Genomic DNA, 24,474 nt, shown 5'->3' on the forward strand with positions numbered 1-24,474 from the left:
AGGGAAAGCTGCTACCACAGCCCCATTCTACCATCACCCTTGGCCCAATTCACTCACCTCCTTTATGTTGAGGTTGGTGCAGGCACTAGTTTCAAAGAAGTCCATGCCATACTCTTTAGCCAGCTGCAAAGAGAAGAAAACCCCTGAGAGGGGGTTGGCAAGAGAGGAAGGATGGAAAGTTGCCCTTGAGGTTCCTGGAAGCTAGTGGAGAAATCAGCCCTGCCTTGGAATTACCCATCTCTTCTACTTCCTCAGGATATTTCCCTTTTGTCCCCTAGACAGCTCCTTAACTCTATTCCCTGACCTCCCAACCCCCAACTTTCCCATGACTCTTTTTAGCTTCATTCCCAGGGAATGAGTTTTTCACTCTTTATCCTATCTTTACCCCATTCTCTGGCCCAAGGATGAGGATGATGATGAGCAAATAATAGGGAGCTGGAAAAGGAAGGGCAGTGGGACTTGGTTTCCTGGTTATTAGACAGCACTCCCCCAAGCTCCTTCAGACAGATTGCCCTAATCAGAGGCAATTTTTTTTTAATTGTGAAATCTCCTGCTGTTAGTTCAAGCTCTGAGCCCACTTAAGGAAGCCAGGAGTTCCAAGAGATGAGTGGGAAGAGCATTTCCCAGGCTAGGAGTACAGACTGTTTATGCAAGTATGGAGGGGGTATGTATAAAGAACATGTATGAAGAACAGCAGGTGAATTTGGCTGCAGAATCACCTGCCTTGGGTAAGGAAGGGAAGGTTCAATTCAATTCATCAAGCATTTATTGAATATTTTGGTTTGTGTGTGCGTGTGTCATTCTTCAGTCATGTCTGACTTCATGACCCCATTGGGAGTTTTCTTGGCAAAGATACTTGAATGGTTTGTCATTCCCTTTTCCAACTCATTTTACAGATGAGGAACTGAGGCAAACAGGGTTAAGTGACTTGCTCAGGTCACACAGCTAATAAATGTCTGAGGCTGGATTTGAACTCAGGAAGACAAGTCTTCCTGACTCTAGGCCCAGCCCTCTATGCACTATGGTGTCACTTAGCTGCCATTATTGGGTATACAAAGAAAGAATGAAAAAATGTTGCTGTCTGCCAGGAGAATCATACTTATATTGAAAATATCCATCTCTTCTACTTCCTTAGCAGAGGAGATTAATGTATAATTAGATCGGAAAAACAGGCTGAAGTTAGATTGTGAAAGACTTTAAACATCAAGTGGAGGGATTTATATTTTATTTTAGAGGCATTGGGGAGCCAATGGAAGTTCTTGAGCAATGAAATGACATGGCCAGACCATTGATTCTTTTGGAGCACTAGTGTGGTAGCTGTTTGGAAGATGGATTGGAGAGAGGAAACATGAGGCAAGAAGATGGTTAGAAGCTTCCTTACTACAACAGTTGGGGCAAGATTGGTGACGAGGTCCTAGACTACAGTGATTGTGGTATGAGGAGAAGTAGGACTGAATTGACAAGATTTCAAATCTTGCTTAACATCCCATCATCCACCAGTCACCAGGGCCTACCTCAAGCATGGGTACTTTGCCACCCAGTCTGCTCTTTCCCCCACTGGGAAAACTAACCCTCCAGATTCTTACCTCCAGAGACCACATCAACCCCCATCTCAAAGGCCCCTCCACCTAATTAATCCACTCATTTTAAGTCTACACTCTGGGGTTGATGTGTCCTGAATTTATCTAACCAAACCATGCTTCACATCTCATTCAGCTGACCTGCCTCTACACTGGTGGCCAGAAGAAGCGATACAAGGACACTCTCAAGGTCTCTCTTAAGAACTTTGGAATTGATTGTATGACATGGGAGACACTAGCACAGGACACCCAGCATGGTGTGCTCATATCAGAGAAGGTGCTGTGCTCTAAGCAAAGCAGAATTAAAATAGCCCAAAGGAAACACAGGATGGGAAAATTTAGAGTATCCACCCCAAATGTTCACATGGACTATTTGTACCCAGCCTGTGGTAAAGCATTCCGAGCTCATATTGGTCTGGTCAGTCATAGTCAGCCACATTGAAACCTGACTCTAGCATAGTGATGTCATTTTGGTCCTCTTCAAGAGTGAAGGTCAACAACCAACCAACCAACACTCCCTACATACCTTTGTACCTCACTCCCACATCCTATTCTATGACTCCACTCAAATTCTTGTGATTGCCTAGGCCAAAAGTCCCTCTTGAACCACCACTCCCTTATTAGGAAGTCATCTCCCCTATTAGAATAGAACCTCACCCATTTCCACATAGAGGGGTGGACTCAAAGTACAAATTGATTGCATATTTTCAGGGGACACAGTTAGTATAATTATGTGTTTAACTATACACGTGTGTAATAGGTTTTATTCTTGCTTTCTTGGTAGGGACATGGAAAGGTAGAAAGGAAAGAATTCAGAGATGAAAATAAAATAAAATTGATTTTTCAAAAAGAATATAAGTTTTTTAAGGGCAGGGATGGTTTAATTTTCTTTATTTATGTCCCTAGAAACTACCACAGAATCTGGTATACAGTAGGTATTTAACATATTTGTTGATTATCTGACTTGGCAGCTGAATAAATATTAGGGAGGAGATAGAGTGTGAAGAGTCAAGGAGGATTTCTACATTTCTAACCCAGGTAATAGGGAGAATGATGGTGCCCTTGATAGAAATACAAAAATGGGAATGGGGGGGGTGTTGTTTGGGGGTGGTGGGGATGACAATGAACTAGACATGTTGAATTGGGCATCACTGTGGAACATCCAGGTGGAGACATTAAACCAGCAATGGGAGAGCTAGGACTAGAGCCCAGGAGAGAAGATAGCTGGAGAGAGAGTTCTGGGAGTCTTCTGCATAGAGATGATAATGAAATCTAGAGGAACTGATGACATCACCAATATGAAGACTACATGAAGAGAAAAGAGGAGATCTGAACGGCATTCAAACATATGGGTTTGGATCTGGAAGATGACTTGTAGAAGAGTCTGAGAAGGAAAGATCTGACAGATAGGAGAAGACCCATGACAGACAGGTGTTATGAAAGCCCAGCGAAGAGAGAATATGTAGAAGGAGGGGGTGGTCCACAGTGCAAAATGCTACACAGAGGTCAAGAAAGATGAGAACTGAAAAGGCCACTGGATTCATTCATTCATTGGTTTATTTTGGGAGGGGCAAGGCTGGCAAAAGTTTATTGATGGATTGTTGTTGTTGAGTCGTTTGAGTTTGTATCTGACTCTCCATGACTCCTTTTGGGGTTTTCTTGGAAAAGATACTAGAGTGGTTTGCCATTTCCTTCTCCAGCTGATTTTACAGATGAGGAAACTGAGGCAAACAGGGTTAAGTGACTTGCTCAGAGTCAGCCTGCTAGGAAGTATCTGACACCAAATTTGAACTTAGGTCCTCTTCACTCTAGGGACAGCACTTTATCCACTGTGCCAGCTAGCTGCCTGGATGATAGGTATTTTAGTGAATTCCGAACTAATGCGAAGGCAAAGAAAAAGAAAAAGTGAGCCATTGTGTTCTTAGGATGTGCTAAAAGGATGTGTCTGGGTATAGACCTGGGAAGGGGCCCACAGCTGGCAAGAGAAATGTATCTCTAGAGGGCAACCAAACTGACCCATAGCAGAAAGTGGACTGGGGGGAAAACCATTGAATTTAGCAAAAAAGAAGAGGTTGTTGGTGAATTCTAGAAGAACAATTTCAATTGAAAGGGGAACAGAAGGATGAAACTACGCAGCAAGGGTTAAGAAATGAGTAAGAATTGAGAAAGTAGAGGCAATAAGTATAGAACACAGCATGATCAAGGTCTGGCAGGATCAAGTGAGGCTTTTTTTTTTTGAGGATGGGGGATATCTGGGGAGATTCGTAGGCAGTAGGGAAAGAGCCAGTGCATAAAGAGAGATTGAAAACTAGGGAGAGACAAAGAATGATTGAAAGTACAAACTCCCGAAGAATTCAGAAGGTCATTTCCTGAGGGAATTAGATTAAGGGCTCAAGGCTGAGTTTGGGTCTGGTCTCAGGCACTTACTAGCTGTGTGACCCCGGGCAAGTAATTTAATCTCAGTGATCTTCAATGTCCTCATCATATATACCTATCTCACAGGGTAGTCGTGAGGATCAAATTAATTTAATCAGTCAATAAATAAACATTTGTTAAGTGCCTACTATGTGCCAAGCACTACGCTAAGCATAGGAGCTTACAATCTAAGGAAGGAGACAACAGGCAAACAAATATATACAAAGCAAGCTATATACAGGATAAATAGAAAATAATTAACAGAGGGAAGGTGTGCTGTAGAAGGTGGGATTTTTAGTTTGGAGCTAAAGGAAGCCAAGGAGGTCTGCAGCTGGAGAGGAGGAGAGTACGTAAGTACTTTGCCAACCTTACAGTGTCAGGTAAATGTGACTTCTTATTTTTTTTGTTGTAACTCCCTCCATCAGGGTCTGTGGTGCTTATATTAATTTATAGTGATGATGACAATAAAATTCTTTGTAAAGCAGCTGTTCAGAAGTAGAGCTTTGTTCTTCCTCAAAGCTCCTAGATTGGCCTATTTGCCCCAGTGGCACCAAGGATTTGGTGGGGGGAGGGGTGATTAAAACAACAACAAGGAAAATAATTATTCTTATCATAGTAGCTAGCACTAGAAGAGCACTTTGCTTTAAGGTTTGCAAAGCACTTGACAAATATTACCTCATCTGATCATCACAGCAACCCAGGGAGGTAAGTACCATTATTATCCCCATTACACAGATGAGGGAACTGAGGCAGGTAGAGATCAAATGACTTATCCAAGGTGACACAGCTAGTAAGTGACTGAGGCTACAATTACAACCTATACCTTCCTGACCCCAGGTCAGGTACCCTGTCCACTACACCACAACTTTCCCCCCACTTACCTGCTGGCCTTGTTCTCTTCCTACTTGCCTCTTCTGCTCTTCATCAGCCTTATTCCCAATAAGGATTTTCTGGACTCCCTCTGGTGCATACTAGGAACAAAGAAGACAGGACCACTATTGCCTACTGCCTCTCTCCCATCTCATCCCCATTGCTGTATAGTGCAGTCATCCCCAGAGTTCTGCCACGAAACTATTTCCAAGGCCAGAAGCCACTGGGGCATTGCAGGCAGCTTGTCTGTCCAGTTCCCCTAGCAACAGTCTGGCTCAACTTAAAGGGTATCTCAGAAGGATTGACATTGTGGCAGCTTAGGATACACAATTGTCTGCCTGCAGTTGGTGCTTTAGGCATCTAGAGCCTGAGAATGTTGGAGCCAAGAGAGACTTAGATATGATATAGGGCGGAGGTGGGAAAGCCGCAGCCTCAAGGCTTTCTAGGTCCTTGGGTGTGGCCTTTTGACACAGTCCAAGTTTTACAAAACAAATCCTTTTATTAAGGGGATTTGTTCTGTGAAGTTTGGATTTAGTCAAAGGGCAGCACTTGAGGACCCAGAGGACCATATGTGGCCTAGAGGCTGCAGGTTCCCCACCCCTGATCAAGGCTAAGCCCCCTCATTTTACAGATACTCTAAGACTTCTAGGACTTTTAGATTTGGAAGGATCCCTATCAATTAGGCTCTTTACCATTTTTATGTCATGGACCTCTTTGGCAGTTCAGTGAAAACTGTGGACCTCTTTTCAGAATAATGTTATTAATGTATATAATAAATTACCTAGAATTAAAAAGGAGATTAAAGGTTAGTGAAAATAAAAAAGGAATTTTTCCCCCATTCACATTCACTGACCTCCTGAGATCAGTCCATGGACTCAAGGGTAAAAACTATTACAGATCATCTAGTCCAACACCTTCATTTTTTTTTTTGGAGGGGGGAAGGCAGGGCAATTGGGCTTAAGTGACTTGCCCAAGGTCACACAGCTAGTGTGTCAAGTGTCTGAGGCTGCATTTGAACTCAGGTCCTCCTGACTCCAGGGCCGGTGCTCTACTCACTGTGCCACCCAGCTGCCCCAACCCCTTCATTTCTTAATGAGAAAAAGAGGTCAGAGAAGCAAGATGACTTGCCCAAAGTCATCAAGCTAGTTATTAGGGGAGCCTCAATGAGAACTCAGGTATCCAGACTCCCATTTGATTCTATCCTATCCAGCCCTTGGAGGCCTATGGAAAAAAATAGTTCATAGATCAGGGTGAAGGTTGAGGCAAATCTTGACCCAAACTAAGTGGAAGAGATAAAAGGTGTGATAACTTTGAACTCTTCTTCAGGGGTTTTGCTTTGGTCCTCAGTCCATGGGAATCAGGACCTAGAATTTATTCTTCAGCTTTAGAGCTCTAAGCCCTCCCATCTCATCCCCTGCTTTCACTTAAAGGGGAGATGTGGTTTGTCTTACCTCATCCACATCACTGACCCACTTCATGATGTGCTGGTAAGATCGCTCGCTGCTGATATCATAGACTAAAAATATTCCCTGAGATAGAGACAGAGAGAATGAGGGATACACATAGACACACTCACAAAAAAATATCCTAAGAATTAGTAAGCCAAAAGAGGGCAACATAACTGCTGGGGCCCAACCTCCTTTCTTCCTGGCAGGGTATGTATACCATGCTGACTACCCATCCCCTCTTACCACCAACCCCAGCTCTTAATGTTCAAGTCATGTTGGCTTATGATAAAATTTCCTCTGGTCTTGGGAAGGTGATTTTCTGTCCTCGATTAATCTATTTATGTATATATCTTTCTGTGTAAGCCATATCCCCCTGACTCTATGTTCCGTGAGAAAGAAGGTCCTGTTCTTCACACAGTAGGAGACAAAAAATATTCATTGAATTGGACAATGCTCTAAGGATTCCCCCACCTTTTTCAGAGACCATTTCATTTTTATCTTTGTATTCCATTGCCTGGAACATAGTAGGTCCTAAATCACTGCTTGTTGATTGAATGACTTCCTGATACCCTTGATGACCTTTCCCCCCAACACCTCATTCACACTTCTCCATTTTGCACTTACACATTATTTTGTACTATAGTCACATGTGTCTGTATCCATTCCAGGGCTTAGTATAGTGCCTGGAACACAGTAGGTGCTTAATAAATGTTTAATGACTGACTGATTGACACTCTTTAAGATCATTTACTAATTCATGGAGGGACTGCAGCCTGTATCATGACCATAGTGATAAACTCGGACTGTGGGAATATATGTATCATAATCCTCTGCTAAATAGTAAGCTTCATGAACACAATAAATGAATTGATGAAAGAAAGCACTTATGAGAACTCGCTCTGGGATAATGGTGGAGATAAACGTTAGAGGCTGTGTCTTAGTTAACTTTTGTATCTCCTTCGGCACTTAGCATCACAAAAAGGAAGGGGTCTCCAATGGAATGGAAAGAGAAACTATGCCCCGAACACTCATAGGCTGTAAGCTCACAGTTCATGACCTCTGCCATCTGTCTCATAAAGCACAATGGGGTTTTTCTTAAATGTCCCCTTCCTAGTGGAATGTTAGAATGACCTTGACTTAAGCCACTCAGTTTACATTAATCCCTGAGGCCACTCATCCCCATACTGTCTAATTTCCTTGTTACCTTCAGGAAACAGACAAAACAGATAAAAACTGCACCATCCCGCACTGGAGTAGGCTGTCACAGAGGTGTTAATAAATGTTTGCTAAGGCTGCTGAAAATATGGAAACCCCCATACTCTTCTCCATAATGCAAAATAAGGGTATTTCTCCCAGCATCCTTTACCCTCCAACTTCCTGGGCAAGGGACTCACCTGGGCCCGTCTGTAGTACTGCTTGGTGATGGTCTGATATCTTTCCTGCCCTGCAGTATCCCTGAAACAGAAAGCCAGGTTCTCCAGAATAAGAACATGGTACAGCAAGAATGGGGAGGGAAGGAGGGAGAAGGAAAGGGAAGAGAATCTTATCCTGAAAGAGGACAAAACTAGAGAATTGAATGTGTAAACCAGTAGAGCTTTATGCCTCAGGACCTGGCAGGAAATAGGGACTTGATTATGAAGAGGAGAAGCCAGATCTGGCTATAAGTATGCATGAGAGAAAACACGTTAGACTAGTCTCCTTGCCCTCTGGGCAACCATGCATCTAAGCCAGAAAAGGCAATGAAACGAGGCATTTCTGGGGAAGTTGGAACATATGACTGGATGATGGGAGAGGGGACTGCTTTAATCCCTAATCTGCCACCCTCAGTTCTCCAGGGATCTCCCTGAAAGCCCCTCCTACAGTACTCCAAGATACAATTCCTACACATTCCCTAAAACAATATTGCATGGGGTTTTGGATCAGAGAGCCACAGTGACTTCTTGTGGTCACATATGGAAAGCGCACAATGGTTCTCTGGGAGGTCCCTGAAGTTGTCGAGCTTGCCTTCTTCACACAATGGTTTCCTGATCTCTCCTTCCCTTCTTCCTCCCCCCACATCCTTGGACTGTGAGACAGAGTACACCAAAAAAAAAAAAAAATTAGTTTCAATTCTGTTTGATGTTTCGGAGCTTGGGGGTGAAACTAAGATTTATATACAAAGCAGGGGCAGTTTAAGGATTGTTGCTGTTCAGTCCATCAGGTGTATCCACCTCTTATGTATCCCATGGACAAGTGTCTATGAGATTTCTTGGCAAAGATTCCCGGAGTGGTTTGTCATTTCCTTCTCCAGGGTGTCCCCATTTTAAAGATGAGGCACTAAGGCAAAAAGAGGTTAAGTAACTTGCTCAGGGTCACACATCTAGTAAGTGTCTGAGTCTGAATTTGAACTCAGAGCTTCCTGACTCGAGACCCAGTGATAGTTTAAGGGCAGTCTAACATTAAAGTTGGGCTACCACTCTATCCCCCTCTTCCCCAGGAAGCAATCCCACATGCCTGCTGCTTTCTTGTTCTTCTGCCATCTAACTCACCAAATCTGTATCCGAACTTTGATGCCATCTACTTCTATAGTCTTCATCTTAAAGTCAACTCCTGAGGGGAGAGAGGAGAGAAGGAACAGGTTAAGAGATGCCCCATCAGAACTGAGAAAGCTCAAGGAAAAACTAGGAATTTATAAAGGGATAAGGAACATGACTAGAGGACTCCCTCCTCTCTCTCTGTCCAGAAGACAGGGTCATGTGAAGCAGAGGGCTGCTGGGGAGGCAGGAAGAGGCAGAAGTAACATAAGGGAGTTTTTCATAGTTGCCTCAATTAACAGCTTTAAAACATCCAAAATCTGTCTTACTGTACTTGTGTGAAGTCTATTTATACATTCGGGAAGAACTTCTTATGTTTACCCCAGCCTAGAGTTTTAATCCTTAGAAAAAGCAACCAAACCAAATATATACCCTTGTACCACATTAATCTTGAGGAGGGGTTACCACACTCCCCCGAATACTATCAGCTCATCAGGGGGATATTTACAGAGCTGGGAGTGGGAAAGGACAGTCTTATTTTAACTCTTATCTTGGACCATTGTACATACATGTGAAAACTAGGATTGGTTGCAAAGGCTACCACGGCCCTAGGAATTTGGATAAGGAAAAAAAATAGAATATCAGGCCCTTTAGAATTATATAAATACATATGCCTAAGGTGCATGACACAGAGCAAGCCCAGTCTACTGCTAAAACCAGTCCGAAACAGAAACATATGCCCATATGTGGGGAGATTTGTGACAAAAGGAGACATTGGAGAATGTAATATGTCACCAGCAGAGATGAGGACTAAATTTGCCAAGAGGCAAAGAAATGCTTCCAGCTTCTTCAAAGGTAAGTGACTACTATATGACAGTCTCTAGGAAGACCGACCACAACACTCTTGTTACATTAAACAATCTGGGCTCTATTTCATGTGTCATTTGGGTAGTATTGCATGACTTTTCATCAGCTAGAGGGACAGGCTTAGTATTATGGATTGTGTCCTCACTTAGCTTCATATCTAGAAAAGTGGATAACCAAACAGGCACACCAATTTATTAAGGTATGTAAGCCAGACGCACCGCTGGATTTTCTAGAAGGTCTAATTATTTATGGAAACAGTCCGTGGTAAGAAAGTGGATATGGTATCTAGTTTCTGGGGACAGCAGTTGATAGGGTACCTGGTGCATAGAAGGAAGCTTGTTGCCCTGTTGTTGACTTGACTCCCTACCCTACCCTTGCCTCTCACCATTTAGGGCTTAAGCAACTACTTTGTCTTTACTCTCACACCCAGTTACTCTTCTTCCTCCTCCCTCCCCAAAACCCCTCTCAATATATCCACCTAGGTGATCTTCTTCAGGACTTTAACCTTTCACGTGTGACACATTTTTCCTCCACCCTGACCCCTAAATTGGACCCTGTCCTGTGTTAATGATCCTTGTCTCTCTCATTATCCCAAAAGTGCCAGCCTCCAACATTGGGACTGTGAAAAGAAAACAATTAATATTGCCTCTGATTTTTACTGTATTGATTTTACAATGTAAGTGACTTTATGCTATATCGATTTTTATAACTGAGTTAGTATGTACCTGAACTCACCTTGTTCAGAAATGCAATTTTCCCTCTGAGTTAGTTTAATGGTATGGTTGAAAGGGAATGTGGTTATTACTCATACAGTTAACTGCTGGGACATATGCTTATAAGCCCCAACCAGCTTAACCTTGTGCCGTTCCCCACCAAAAGACAAGTCTTCTGTCCTTGCCTGTCCTTCTGATCTCCCCCAAGGGGACAGCAAATCTGGTGGTTCCGATTTCCTAGCCAAGATTACAAGAGGCAGATGAGCCCTATAAAACAATTAATATTCCTTAATTGTCAGAGAGGGGTATGATTTACCGCACCTGAATGCCAACCCACTTTTCCTAGTGTAATCTATTGCAAGGGATCTCTCCCTCCTTTCCTATATGTAAATAAAGAGGGTTCCCCCCTTCTCACTGGGGTCACTGGCCTTACTGAGGTAGCCAGTTTGACCCACTTTGTTAATGGTTATATGCATCACTGTTAATAAACTGATTTTGCTCTGAGTATGTGCCTCAGTCCACCTTTATTGCATTTCCCTGCCACAGCTCAAAAGGACTGTTCAAACTTCCACATTCCCAAATCAAAGCCTCCTTTCACCCACCTCAGGGGTTTCTTCCCTCTTCTGTAGACCTCCCCAAGAGCCAACAATCACAGGCTAATGTGATTTAACAATGGATGAGAACTTGGAGATCAAATATGGGAGGCTAGTCTTTTCCACTCTCTCCGTGACCAGACTCTCCCTCTGAGAATGCACATACTTTGAATGGAGGGTCTTTAACTTCTAGGCTTCACTTCATAACTAGCTGTTGAAGAGGCAGTGTGGTGCAAAATAAACAATTCTGTATATGGGTTCAGAGGAGCTATCAAATCCAGGCTTTACCACTTATTACCACTGTGACTTTGGGAAGCCATCAACCCTTTAGGGAGCTCTTTCCTTATCAGTAAAATGAGGGGGTGGGACTAGAGAACTTCTAAGGCTCCTTCCAGCTCTAAATCTACGATCCTGACATCATTCTTGCTTTCTCTGAGCCTGTTTACCTGGTGAATTTGCTGATGTAATAAGATTCCTCCATCTCTTTGTTATCCTGATATGAGCATTTGCATATCTGTGATGGTCTGACCCATGACAGTAGAATTTAGGCAATAATACTTTCTATTTGTACACCACCATTACCAGCCCCTCCCAGCTAAACCCCTCTTCAGGTATTGTCCCTCTTTGTCCAACTTTTAGTGCTCCCTTGGAAGAAGGCTAAAGGATGGATACCTCTATTCTTTTCCACTTTCATTTGAGGGAAATTTATTTTTAGCAGGTAAGTTGTACCCCAGAGAAGCAGCATGGCATAATGAATAGGGAACTGTCCTTAGAAGCAGGAAAACAAGGGTTCAAGTCCTCTCTCTGATGAACACTATCTGTGTGATATGGGCTAAGTCACTTAATCTCTCTCTTTGAAAAAATTATTTTTATTCTGAATTTAACAAACATCAAACAGCATGGACGTTTACCTCTACAATGTAAAACAGAAAAGGAGGATATTATATGAAATTGCAGGTTTCTGTCACATATAGAAGAGAGCTAGGCAATACAATGAACAGACTGGACTTGGAGTCAGAAAGACTTGAGTTCAAATCTGGTCACACCTTCTAGTTATGTAACCCCGGACAAAATCACTTATCTCCCCCCCCACCTTCCTCAGTTTCCTCATCTGTAAAATGGAGATAAGAACAACACCTAACTATCAAAGTTGTTGGAAAAATAAAATGAGATAATTTGGAAAGCTCTATTTAAATGCTATCTATCACTATTCCTACTGCAGCTTGCTTTTTTTTTCAAGTACAGAAGATCAACCCATAGCTTTCAAAGTTGTCCTGCTTCTTTGGTCTTTTTCTTTGTTTTTTAATACTTTTTTTTTTTTTGAGATAATAGGGTCACATAGCTAGTAAGTATCTGAGGCTACATTTGAACTCAGGTCCTCCTGACTCCAAGTCCAGTTCTTTATTCACTGTGCCACCTAGCTGCCCTCTGGTCTTCTTTCCCTTCTTTTCTCTCTATTTTATTTTATTTTATTTTTTAATTAATTTATTTATTGTTAGTTTTCAACATTCTTTTGAGTTTTAAATTTTCTCCACCTTCCTTCCCCTCCCCCATCCAAGATGGCATGGCTCTACATATACATTCATATTAAACATATGTTCACATTAGTCATGTTGTAAAGAAGAATTAGAATGGATGAGAGGAACAATGATAAAGAAGATGCAAAATAAAACAAAAAGGAGATGTTTCGATCTGCATTCAGAATCTGTAGTTCTTTTTTTCTCCATTTAAAAAAAAGATACCTCAATGACTCTCTTTTCAGTTTTGGTTTTTTTTGTTTTGTTTTTCTGTTACCCAGTCCTTATCTTCCCTTACCTTCCAACACTCCCCCTTCTCACCCTGGGATAAGATTACTTCCATTTATTGTACGGAACAGAGACAAGAAGCAATTTTCTCAAGGTCAAACACTGAGACTATAATGTTTAAACAGAAACCAAGTAGCTAGTCGCAACATAGAACCGCCCCACCCCAAACACCAGGGGTCCCCAACTACCAAGGGAGTCTTCTTCTGCCTCTACAATGCCAACCAGTTCTTTCAATGAATTCCTCACTTGAACCTCAAATGAGAGGGTTTGTCCACTAATCTATCATTGGAACGTGTTACAAGCTTTCCAAAAAGCTAGACAGATTAAATCCATTTTCTCTCCATCCAGACCAATAATTATTTAATTAGAAAGAAAACCGAACAACCTGAACCAAATCAAGTTGGTCAGACATGATTCATTTTTCACCAGCCGGGCTGACTCATATCCATTGAGCTGTACTTTTCCAAGTGGGCAATGCCTGGCAGCCTAGAAGAACAAGAGCAAATGCATTCAAGAGGGATATTGGATGTGGGCCAGGCTGAAATGTTCAGGTTTCATCTCTCTCCCCAGGACAAACAGTTACTACGATAAATTCACATACCTGAGCACTGTACCTTGCAGGAACAACATAGTGCTGAGCCCACAGTAGCTACTCAAGAATTACTATCAATCAGCAAGCATTTATTAAGCATCTACTATGTGCCAGGCACTGTACTAGCCCCTAGGGACAGACGTAAGAAATGAAACAATCCCAATTTTCAAGGAGCTTATATTCTAATGGAGGAGACATGAAGGTTATAGTTTAGTCATTCATTCCAAGTTATAGTTTAGTCATTCATTCCAAGTCGTGTCTTGATTCCAAGAATCCATTTGGGGTTTTCTTGGGAAAGATACTAGAGTGGTTTGCCATTTCTTTTTCCAGCTTATTTGCAGATGAGGAAACTGAGGCATACAGGGTCAAGTGACTTGCCCAAGGTCACATAAACTAATAAGTGTTAGAGGCCAGATTCAAACTCATGAAGATGAGTCTTCCTGATTCCTGGCCCAACACTCTATCCACTACACCATCGAGATGCCCAGGATATAGATATTGATATAGATGCAGATGTAGATATAGAGATGAATGTAGACATATGTGTATAAATATACATACAGAATAATTACAAAATAGTTGATTAATAACAATGTATCCATATTAAAGGCTTTTAAAAATTTAATCTTCATAAGGACCATGTGAAACAATGGTGTGGACAAGAACTACCATCAACAATACATATTGGAAGACTGAGACACAGAAAGATTGAATGCCTTGTGCATGGCAAGGTCATGTGAGATCAGGCTGTCTCTTGTGGACAAGATAGTCAAGTTATACCTCACAGGCCGAGGTGGTATTGACTCCTTCTTATTTCCGTTTAGATATTTGATCCCTGGGGAGTCATTTGATGAAGGTGCAGATCCCAGAGGAAAAAGATACTTCCAGTTCTGAGTAAAGACGTTCTCTTACCCTCCCCCTAACCCTGCTCAAATTAAAAACCATAGCAGTTATGTTCCCCCAACCTATCATAGGAGGAGGGAGCAGAAAGGGAGTGAGGTGAATGGCTCTTAGGAGAATGAGTGAACAAGAGGATTGGTCAGCAACTCAGACAAGACTCAGGACTTCTAACTTTACCACTTTACCTGTGGGCCCTTGGGCCACGATCATACCTAGGTATTCTCAAGCCCATGGCTAAAGCCCTTCCCCATCATCCCTCTTATTCCTGGAACTCCTCAGCTGAGACAATACTTGCCTATATTTGTCTTAACAGTTCTTCACGCACTGTGTCATTTAAAAACAAATGAAAGCTTCAAAAAGACTCTTTATGTTCCAGTTGATGTTCCATTCATCAGTGTAATGGAAAGTTCACTGAGCCCTAGGTTCAAATCCTGACCTAACACTATGTGAATGTAGATTTTTCTGAGCCTCAATCTCTTCTTCTGTAAAACAGGAATAAGAAACATTACTTTACAAGGAATTTACCTTAAAGCACTATATAAAGATGAGTTAGTTTATAGATAACAACAGCAAAGCAATCCAAGGGTTCTAAGATGGCATCCCTTTCCTTTCCTTTCTTTCCTGCTTGCTTGATTTCTTGCCCCTTCCTCTGATCAACTGGCTCATCCTAGAACCTCAGTTTTAAAGAAAGTGTCCAGGCCAGGCACATCTTCGTCATTCTTAAGGCTGAATTCACTCCTGCCGCTCTACACTTTCTCCACCATGCCCCTGGATCCCTTCCTCAACCCAGCCCCTTTCCTTTCCAGCTTCCTTTTATGTGTTATCTTCCTCCATTAGAATGCAAACTCTCGGAGGGCAGGGACTGGTTTTTTTTTTCCTGCTTGTATTTGTATTTCCAACACAGCACAGAGGTGGGCCAGCAGTACATCATACAAGGATGTTGACTTGACTCGATTCCCTTTACCTGGCTTCCACAAAACTGGAGTCTTCACTATTCCCCAAGACACCTTTCACTTCCCCAACTCTGTTTTCACTCAAGTATTCCCTCCTCCTGGACTCTCCACTTTCAAATATCTATCAAAATCCTCCTCATTTTTCAAGAGCCAGCTCAAGTACTACCTCTTCAATGAACTATTCCCTCATTACTCCATCTTGGAGTGATGCCTCCCTCCTCCACATCCCATTGTATTTATTCCGTATCTCTATTACAGCAATTACTGCAAATTGCCTTGTTATTTTTGTATTTGTGTGTACATCTCACCTTCCCAACTAGATTGTAAAGACCGTGTCTTATTTGTCCTCATACGCCCTGCAGGACCTAGCACAGTGTCTTGTACGTAAGTGGGGGCCAACAGATATTTGTCAAATGCATGCACGCATGTATGAATGAATTCCTTCAACCCTTCATTTCCAGTACTGCCTGCTTCAAACTAGAATGGCCAAAGATAAATAGGCTTCCTTTTTCATTGGGAATGGAACACCTTGAAGCTAAGGAAGGCTAAGAGTGTAGCACGATATAAATGGCCTTGTGGTTCCAAGAAACACAGTATTATGGCCCAAGGGACCAAAAAACATAGCATTATGGCCCAACGGGAATGCTTTTCATATTTAGCAACCAACACTCCATGTGTTTCAGGTGGGGGAAGAAAGAGGAAGACAAAGAGGCTGAAAGTAAGCAAGAATCATTTTGCATGTAATCTACTTGTCATCTCCAGCGTTTCCACATTTCTGTTTACTCTCTCCCAAAAGAAATCATCTTTCAAACTCTCATCTTAGTCCAGAGTCATAGCCTTTTCTGAGAAACAGACATTCTCATCTTTCTATCATTATCCTCTCACATCTCAAATTCTTATCCCATCTGGATGAATGGTCTGTACCTGGAGACTAAGCAGACATGAAAACTCTGGAAAGCTTAAAAGTCACCTGTTCTGTCCCTTGTCTCCAGGCAAGAAGGGTAATGATACTTTATATTTATGGAGCACCTTTAATTCAGAAAACTTTCAGACATCATTACACCGGTCCTTACAACAGCCCTGTGAAACAGGTCAGAGATTATACTATTATCTGCAAACACAGACTAACTTGCCCCAGTTACTTGGTCAGTAGGGAAGCCAAAACTAGTAAACTGGTCTCAATTCCCAACCCAGTGTCCTCCCACCTCTCAGCAAATGGTCTTCCAAGATCAAAATATTTTACATCTAGAAAGACACTTAAAGAACATCTAGTACAATTCCCTAACTTTACAGATGAGGAAACTGAGGTTGAACAAGTGTTTCAGCCTAGATCACATAGCTATTTAGTGGCACAGTCCCAAGAGATGTCATGGATTATACAACATTATGGCACCAGAATGATATTACCTGTCTACATATGGCTCTGCTCCCAGAGACAGAAGAAATACCCAAGGGAGGAAAAAATAACCTAACTGGGGATAGTAATATTTTCTCCATGGCCCCAAGAAATCTTTTTTGGAGGCCTAAGAACCCAGTAGGAGGGAGAAAAAGCTCCAATTCAAATTGGTACTTGTTAAATCCTGTGACCTACATTTTTGTTTTGTTTTGTGACCATATTTTCTTAAACAAAAATCAAGACACCTGGTCTAACAGAGGATGTTGCTTTTGCAAAGCTTCATTAAAAGTATAATTTATTTTCCTGAAATTGGGACTGGTTGGCATTTGTGGGACTTGAGGTAGGACCCTAAGGCAGTGACATTTGTTATTTAAACCATTTTCATGTTTATAGGTCTTATCTCCTAGTCTAGATGCAAAGACAGAAACCATGTTTAATACTTCTTCTGAAAGCCCCTCTATGCCCAGTGCTAAAACACATAGTAGGCATTCAGCAGATTCATTTAGTCATGAATGAATGAAGGAATTCCCCACACATGCACACACAAAGGAAGATTCTGAAGGCTTATGTAATACAGTCAAGGGCAAGGTAGTTATCTTCCGCACTTCTCACCCTTTTTTTACTTTCCCTTATATTTACCATTATCTTTTAAGGTCTCTGAAGACTAAAAAAACCCTCTTTAGTTAGCAGACACGCACTAGAAGCTGAGATATAGATATATGTAGATCTGTCTCTCAGCTTCTAGTGCGTGTCTGCTAACTCTCTCTCTTTCTATATACACACATGTAGATATGTATGCATATATGTGTGTGTATGTATATATGTATGCATGTATGTATGTGTGTATATATACATATATATACATATACATATATATATATATATATATATATATATAATCTGTGTGAGTGGTACTACCTCCAGTTTGAAGATTTAGCCAGTCTCAGCAGGGCACTACCTCGGGCAGCAGCTATACCTTCTGTAACCCTGGCAGAATGCCTCCCTCCCATTATCACTGCCACTCCCTTACCCACAGCCTCCTCTCCTCCTCAGAGCCACATTCCTCCATTATTAACTGCCAGCTGCCATCAGTGTCACAGCAGGGAATGTCAGAGTGGTGCCAGCTGCTACCCACCAGAGCAGAGAAATCCCAAGGAGCTCCAGGGCTGGAGCTGAGGCATGGCTACATGCAGACAGGGGATGAAGCTGCTTATTGCTCCATTCTCAAGAACCTGACATTTTACCTATGGAACAAAAATGGGAAGAGTGCTCAGGGCCTTCTCTCCAGAGGCCAAAAGAGAACACAAAGTAAAGGAAGAACTGGGAGGCCTTAACTCAGAAGATAGAAATGCATTTCTTGGGACACTTCTTCCCAGAACTTTTTATTCAGTTGTGTCTGACTCTTTGTGACCCCATGGACTGCATACTATCCACGGGATTTTCTTGGAAAGGATACTGGAGTGGTTTGCCATTTCCTTCTCCCATGGATTAAGGCAAACAGAGGGTAAGTGACTTGCCCAGAGTCACATAGCTAATAAATAGCTATGTCTGAGGTTGGATTTGAACTCAGTCTTCCTGACTCCAGATCCAGCACTCTATCCACTGAGCCATCTAGCTGCCCCTTCCCAGCATAGTCTACCTCAAAAGACCATATGACTGCCATGGCTAAAGAGCTCAGGATTAGAGGGCAGAAATTATGGTCGAGGGAGAAACAGTGATACTGGGAGGCATTGTGCTAGGGTCACAGAAGATACAGCTGCTGCCTGTAGGTAGGAGATAGAGTGCTGGGCCTGGAGTCAGGAATCTAGATCCAGTCTGCCATATTGTAGGCACACCCAGATTTGAACTCAGGTCATTCAAATCCAACCTCAAACACTTACTAGCTGTGTGACCCTGTACAAGTTACTTAACCTCTCTTTGCCTCAGTTTCCTCATTAGTAAAATAGGGATAATAATAGCATCTACCTCCTAGAGTTGTTGTGAGGATCAAATGAGATAATATTCATAAAAAAGCACTTAGTGCCTGGCATATAGCAAGCATTATATAAATGCTTATTCCTTCCCTTCCTCCCTAGAGGAGAATGGAAATAACTCTCAGAAGCATGATAGAAAATCACTGAGGTAGGTGGGAAATGACAAACTGTAGTGGAGACAAGCGGACAGCGCTGAGTAAGTGCATTTGACTAAAGGGTAGAAAATACCTGAGGTCTGGAAGAAAGAAGGGCAGAAGCACATTCACATATGCTCCTGTCGTGCCTGTCTTCACCAGTTACTGAGCAAACTTCACTCTCTTCTCAAGCCTCAGCCAGTAGCCCATGGATTAACATCCAATATTGGGCTCTTGCTGCCAAGATACTGACACATTTCATTGGAGATGGAGCCAAACATAATCAAAGCAGCATAAGAAAGAGGCGAGGAGTGATCTTTGGATCTTTGGATCTTTTGGACTTAGCAATGGGATTCCTCCAAGAAGAACAATCCAAATTTCCTTAAACTCAAGGCAGTAATTCAATTCTCATCCAGGTATGGCTGACTTAAATTTACTCACATAAGCCCTAAGCCAGGTGCCCACTGTCCAGTAAGCCAGCCCATTGGAAGTAGGGCAAGGAGACTGAGAAAACAAGTACTGGGTTCACAGAACTCCAAGGGCTGAAGAACTCTCTATAGTAAAGTCCCTATGAAGTTGTCCAAATCCAGCTATAAGTCAAGTCAACAATTAAGCTCCTAATATGTGCCAGGCACTATGCTAAGCACTAAGGGTACAAAGAAAGGAAAAAAACCAACAAAGGAAAAGCAACAGAGGATAAAACTAAGAGTAATATGTGAAAGTTGCAAAGAACATTTGAATTTAATGTAAAACACTTCCCTACAATAAGCTGTGAGAGAAATGATTACTAATAATCAATGATTTGGGGAGATCCAGAGTTCTTCTCCTTTTCTAAAGTCCTCACTTCAAAGTTCAGTCTCTTGAAGGGCATTGCTGATGAGACTGGATTAAATTTCTTAATAATCTTGTTCAGACCCCACCCAGGTGTGGAAGCCATCGTACACTGCTCAGGTTTGGGGGAGGGGATAAATTATTTTAATAGATTGCCCAAGGCTGGGGGTAACTTAGAAGTAAATGACATAATCAAAATTCATTAGAATAGGCTCAGCCCCTTATTGTAATATTCATTCTCTCACTAATTGTTAACCAATCAGAGTTGATTGCCGCCCTCAGGAATACTCCTTATTCAAGGGCATATAAGCCATGAGCCTGCTGCCATGATTGTCTTCAGCATTCAAGAGTTCCACAGACCTCCTTTTATTAAAAATGCTGGCATCACTAATCAAATGACTAATTACCCAGAAAATACATCTCTTGAACTTTTTAAACATCACAACTATCCAAAGGTGGTAAAAGTTTTCTTGGAAAATAATGGGTTCTCCCTCACTGAAGGTCTTCAACAAAGACTGGATGATGACTTTTCATGAGAAGATTTTTGTTCAGGTCCAGGTAGGACTTGGTCTCTGAGGCCCATTCCAACCTTGTGATTCTGGCTGTAACAAGTTTCCTAGTACAGCAATTTCTGCTGGTAGTGGGCTAGGCTGGACATTACTGCTGCAGCCACACTTAGCATGAGGATAGCCCAAGATTGCTCCAGCCGGCCATACCTAAAAACCCAGCAACTCCCACTGTGAATCCTGTCCTCAGAAAAGGGTAAAAGGGTGGAATGGCCACTGACTGAGCTAAATGAACAAACCTGAAGATCCAGTAAGAGTTACATATTGGTCTCTGGTAATATAGACAGGTGCTGGTGGCCTAGATGATCTGTTTGCCTCAAACTATTAATCACTAAAATTCCAAATACAAGAAATAATGGTTAACCATTTGTTGAACACAATTTTGTCAATTTCAATATATGTTGAATCTGCCCTCATCATATTGAGTGACAATGGATTCTAAATGAATGAATTTGTGCATTCAGGATAGGAGACCCACCCAAAAGAGGCTTCAAACATGAAAGACAAACCAGAGAAGGGGAATCATTATGAAGCCCAAACCAGCAAACTCTCAAGCTTCCTCCTGCAGAATATAACTATGCCCTCCCTATTGGGTCTTCAAGAAATATAATTTTTGGATGATACCTAACATTTATCTAGAACTTTAAGATTTACAAAGCACTATTCTCACAACAAGCCTACTAGGTAAATGCAACAAGTATGATTACCTCCATTTTGTAGATAGGGAAACTGAGGCTCAAGAAGGTTAAAGTGATTTCTCCAAAGGTCACAAAACCAGTGTCAGTGCCTGGATTCCTATGATCATAGACCTAGAGCTGGAAAGGTCCTTAGAGTTCATCTAATCCAACCCAGGGTCACTCCTGACTTCAAGTTCAGAGTTCTTTACATTAGGCCATGCTGTCTCCAAAGAAGAAAGAAGTGGTGGTGATGTACACCAGATTCAATCTGCCATCTTGTGGGGACTCCCAGAGAGTTGTGTGAAAAGAAAGGGAAGTAACTACCAGCAATCCTTTTCTCCTCGCTTTCTTTTCTCTCTCTCTCTCTCTCTCAACCCCTGCTTACACATGACTTAGTAGGTCCTGAATAAGATTTAACGAGATGTACAAGGACATGCATAGAGACAGCCTGGAGCTCATAGGAAGGACAAGGCTCAAGTTTCTGTGATATTCACGCATGCTGTGAGAGTCCTAGTGGGAAGGAGAAGAGGAAGGAAATAAGTATTTATATAACACATAACACCTACTATGTGGCAGACATTGTACTAAGTGCTTTATAATATTAACCATTTATTCTCACAACAACACTGGGAGGCAGGTGCTGTTATTATTTCCTTTCTACAGTGGAGGAAACTGAGGCAAACAGGTTAAGTGACTTGCCCCGGGCCATATAGCTAAGAGTTTGAAGCTGGATTTTAACTTTCTGACTCCAGGCCCAGCACTCTACCAAATGTGCCACCTATCGGCCTAGTGCAAATCACTACCTCTCTGTGGGCCTCATTTTTCCCAGTTGGGGAATGGGATTCATGGTGACCCTTGTCTTTGTCCTATCTCATTGGAAAACTCCTGAGATCCTTTTGTGTTCTCCTGCTTGTGAAAAGGGATGGGTTTCATTTTTGTCATTGTCTCCTTGGTGCCTGGCACAGAGTAGATATTTAATAAATATTCACTGAATGAAATTGAGTTTCAGAAGTTTGGTGAGTCTCAAGAGAAACAGACTCAAACTTAGATCACAAAAGAATTTCCAGATGAGAGCCAATCACCTGGAGCTGTGAGTGGGTATAATGGGCAAATATTGACTTTCACATGGTAAAACCCATCACTATCCCATCAAGGGAGGTCAAGAGGGGATTAGAAAAGGAAGGAAGAAGCAGAGACCAGAGAAAAATGTATTGGAAGCAGAGGGGAAAAAGGAGGTAGAAATCTGATCTTGGAGAAGTGAATGCAGGAAATACTTGTCCCTAGAGCCAGCAATACAGAGTACTCAGAGGTTTGGACTGATTAATAACTATGTAATCTTAATAACACTTTGTGCTTATCTTCTCTCCAAGGACCTCAAAGCATGTTCACAGGTATTATCTCATTGCTGCTGATAATATCTCTAGGAAAGAGACGCATCGGAGGTCTGGGTCTATTTTGTCTATGTCAAAGGAGAGATCGAGGAATAGAGAAAGACAGCTTTCTATACCAACCTCCCCATTCCCTTCCCCCCCCTCAAGGGAAGGAAGCTGGTGAAAGGTGAGACTGTGGCATTGTAGGCTTGGCAGGAGAACAGAACCCCAGAGCTAGTAGTCAAACCTGACAGGAAACGTAGAGGGGCTTTCATTCATTCCCTTGGGGCTCCCCATTACCGCAAGTATAAACATGTGCTTCTAGAGTAGTCCAGCCCCCAAGGAGGCCTCTGGAAGATCAGCAAGAAGCAAAGGGAAGAAGCAAAGATCCAAGAATCTGGTCTAGGAAAGTTGAAAATTACTTGGTAGATTTAGAAACAGCATCTATTACTTCAGGCACTGTAGCAGGGGGCTTGTGTCTACTCACTGGACTTAGCAGCAGAAGTTAACATTCTGGGGATTCAAGTTAAAAGACCCAAAGGATCCTCTTTCCTTTTGTTGGCAACAAAATAAATAAGTCTTCATGTGTCCTCCTTCCTTCTTTTGGCTTCCGCCTATCTGGGGCTGTTGCTTAGGCAGCTTCTACTCCTCTAAAGGACACAGAACCCTGTGTTAAAGGCTCCCTCTTGACATGGGAGAAGATGGACAGATTGGGCATTCTCTCACATCCTCTCTAGGTTATCCATCTCTACTCAGATGGAATCTGCATACGTTGGGAGCCGGAACTCCCCAGAGGGAATGACTGTACTTGGCCAGCTGCATCAGATTTGGCAGCCACTTTGCAGCACCAGCAACAATGCCCTGTGGACTTAACTTCAGTTCTGGAACTACCTCCCCTGTGGTCTGATTGATAGACGCATGCCTCTTCATGACACTGGAATGGCCTCAGCCATCCTTCACTTTACTCCTCAGGTATATTCATGCCAGTTGCCTCTGGTCCTCTCATCATCTCATCACCTCATCATCTCCCCACACTCACCACTTTACAGAACTTTACAGTTCTTAAACCATAATCAAATCCATATTTCCACTGCTACTAGAAAATGTGTGGCAATCTACTACCTTCCACTCAGCATCTGTAACTATCCAACCCAAAATACCCCTTTCTGATCACCACTCCACTATGTGTGATGTTTCTCCCATTAGAATGTAAGCTTCTTTTGGGCAGAAACTGTCTTCGCTTTTATGTTTGTATCCCTAATGCTTAGCACACAGTAAGTGCTTAATAAATGCTTTTTCATGAATTTCTTCTTCTTCTCCCCTAATAAGATAGCCCTTGAGAATATGAGAACATGATATTCCTTTAAAAGGTGTCAACTGGTTCCCTTTACAAGCACTCAGACTTACATGGTATCAAACAAAACAGGTTTTATATACCTGGTAAAGAGCACAGAAAGGACTTATTTCTGAACCCAGAACTTTTGTCAGGACAATTCCTTTCCCCTATCTGGCATGCCTCCCTCCCCAGAATCCTGTAGAGTACCCTTCACGTATTCCCCTGAAAGGGGCCCCAGCAAAGGGGAAACTGAAAACATAGTCCTATGTTGGTTCCAGATTCTTCTTATGCATTCCAGTCCTCTGACCAATAGGACTATAGTCTCTTCAGTTGTTCTACTTCCTCTAACGCTCCACACTTCCACTTCCCTGCTCCAAGTAGTATCTTTCACTCATCTCTCCCAGACTGCCTTTCCAACTGCCAGCCCCACGCATCACTCTGTTGCTCCTCCAGCTCTCTGTAAGTCCCTCTATTCCTCAGGAAAGTGTTACAGCTCTTTAAGAATGAAATAGCCAGAGCCATAATGCCTGCAAGCTGTATCAATCTTTCTAGTTCTTTCAGCTAAGTCCAAGGTCAGAATGCCTCTAGGCCATTTAAGACTTTCTGTTCTTTGATCTAGGTCTCATGTTCCCCCACCCAATCCACACACACACACACACACACACACACACACACACACACAAATCTTCTCAGGCAACAGTGGTAAAACTTTGCTTTTTCTTAGGTTTTTCCAAGGTGTCTATATTTTTCTTTCTAAATGCATTCACATAGTCCATCTCAAGTTCCTTCCTCCTCAATTACCTGCTCAGTTTGTTCAATCATTTCAGTCATGTCTGACTCTTCATGACCCCACTTGGGGTTTCCTTCGCAAAGATACTGGAGTGGTTTGCCATCTCCTTCTTCAGCTCATTTTACAGATGAAGAAACTGAGGCAAAAAGGGT

At 42.3% G+C, this 24,474-nt stretch overlaps 1 protein-coding gene across 1 annotated transcript in view; it reads right to left on the reverse strand.

Moving 5' to 3' along the window:
- Positions 1–24,474, reverse strand: part of RAB15 (RAB15, member RAS oncogene family) — a 61,847-nt gene that overhangs the window by 6,210 nt on the left and 31,163 nt on the right. Inside the window, exons 2-6 of the mRNA XM_036734341.1 lie at positions 8,842–8,902; positions 7,708–7,768; positions 6,317–6,394; positions 4,877–4,966; positions 58–123 (exon numbers count right to left, since the gene is read on the reverse strand). Coding sequence (XP_036590236.1) covers positions 58–123; positions 4,877–4,966; positions 6,317–6,394; positions 7,708–7,768; positions 8,842–8,902 — 356 coding nt within the window. The remainder of the gene's footprint in view (positions 1–57; positions 124–4,876; positions 4,967–6,316; positions 6,395–7,707; positions 7,769–8,841; positions 8,903–24,474) is intronic.

Source organism: Trichosurus vulpecula, chromosome 8 (assembly GCF_011100635.1).
Source record: "Trichosurus vulpecula isolate mTriVul1 chromosome 8, mTriVul1.pri, whole genome shotgun sequence".
In the NCBI taxonomy this organism is placed as follows: domain Eukaryota; kingdom Metazoa; phylum Chordata; class Mammalia; order Diprotodontia; family Phalangeridae; genus Trichosurus; species Trichosurus vulpecula.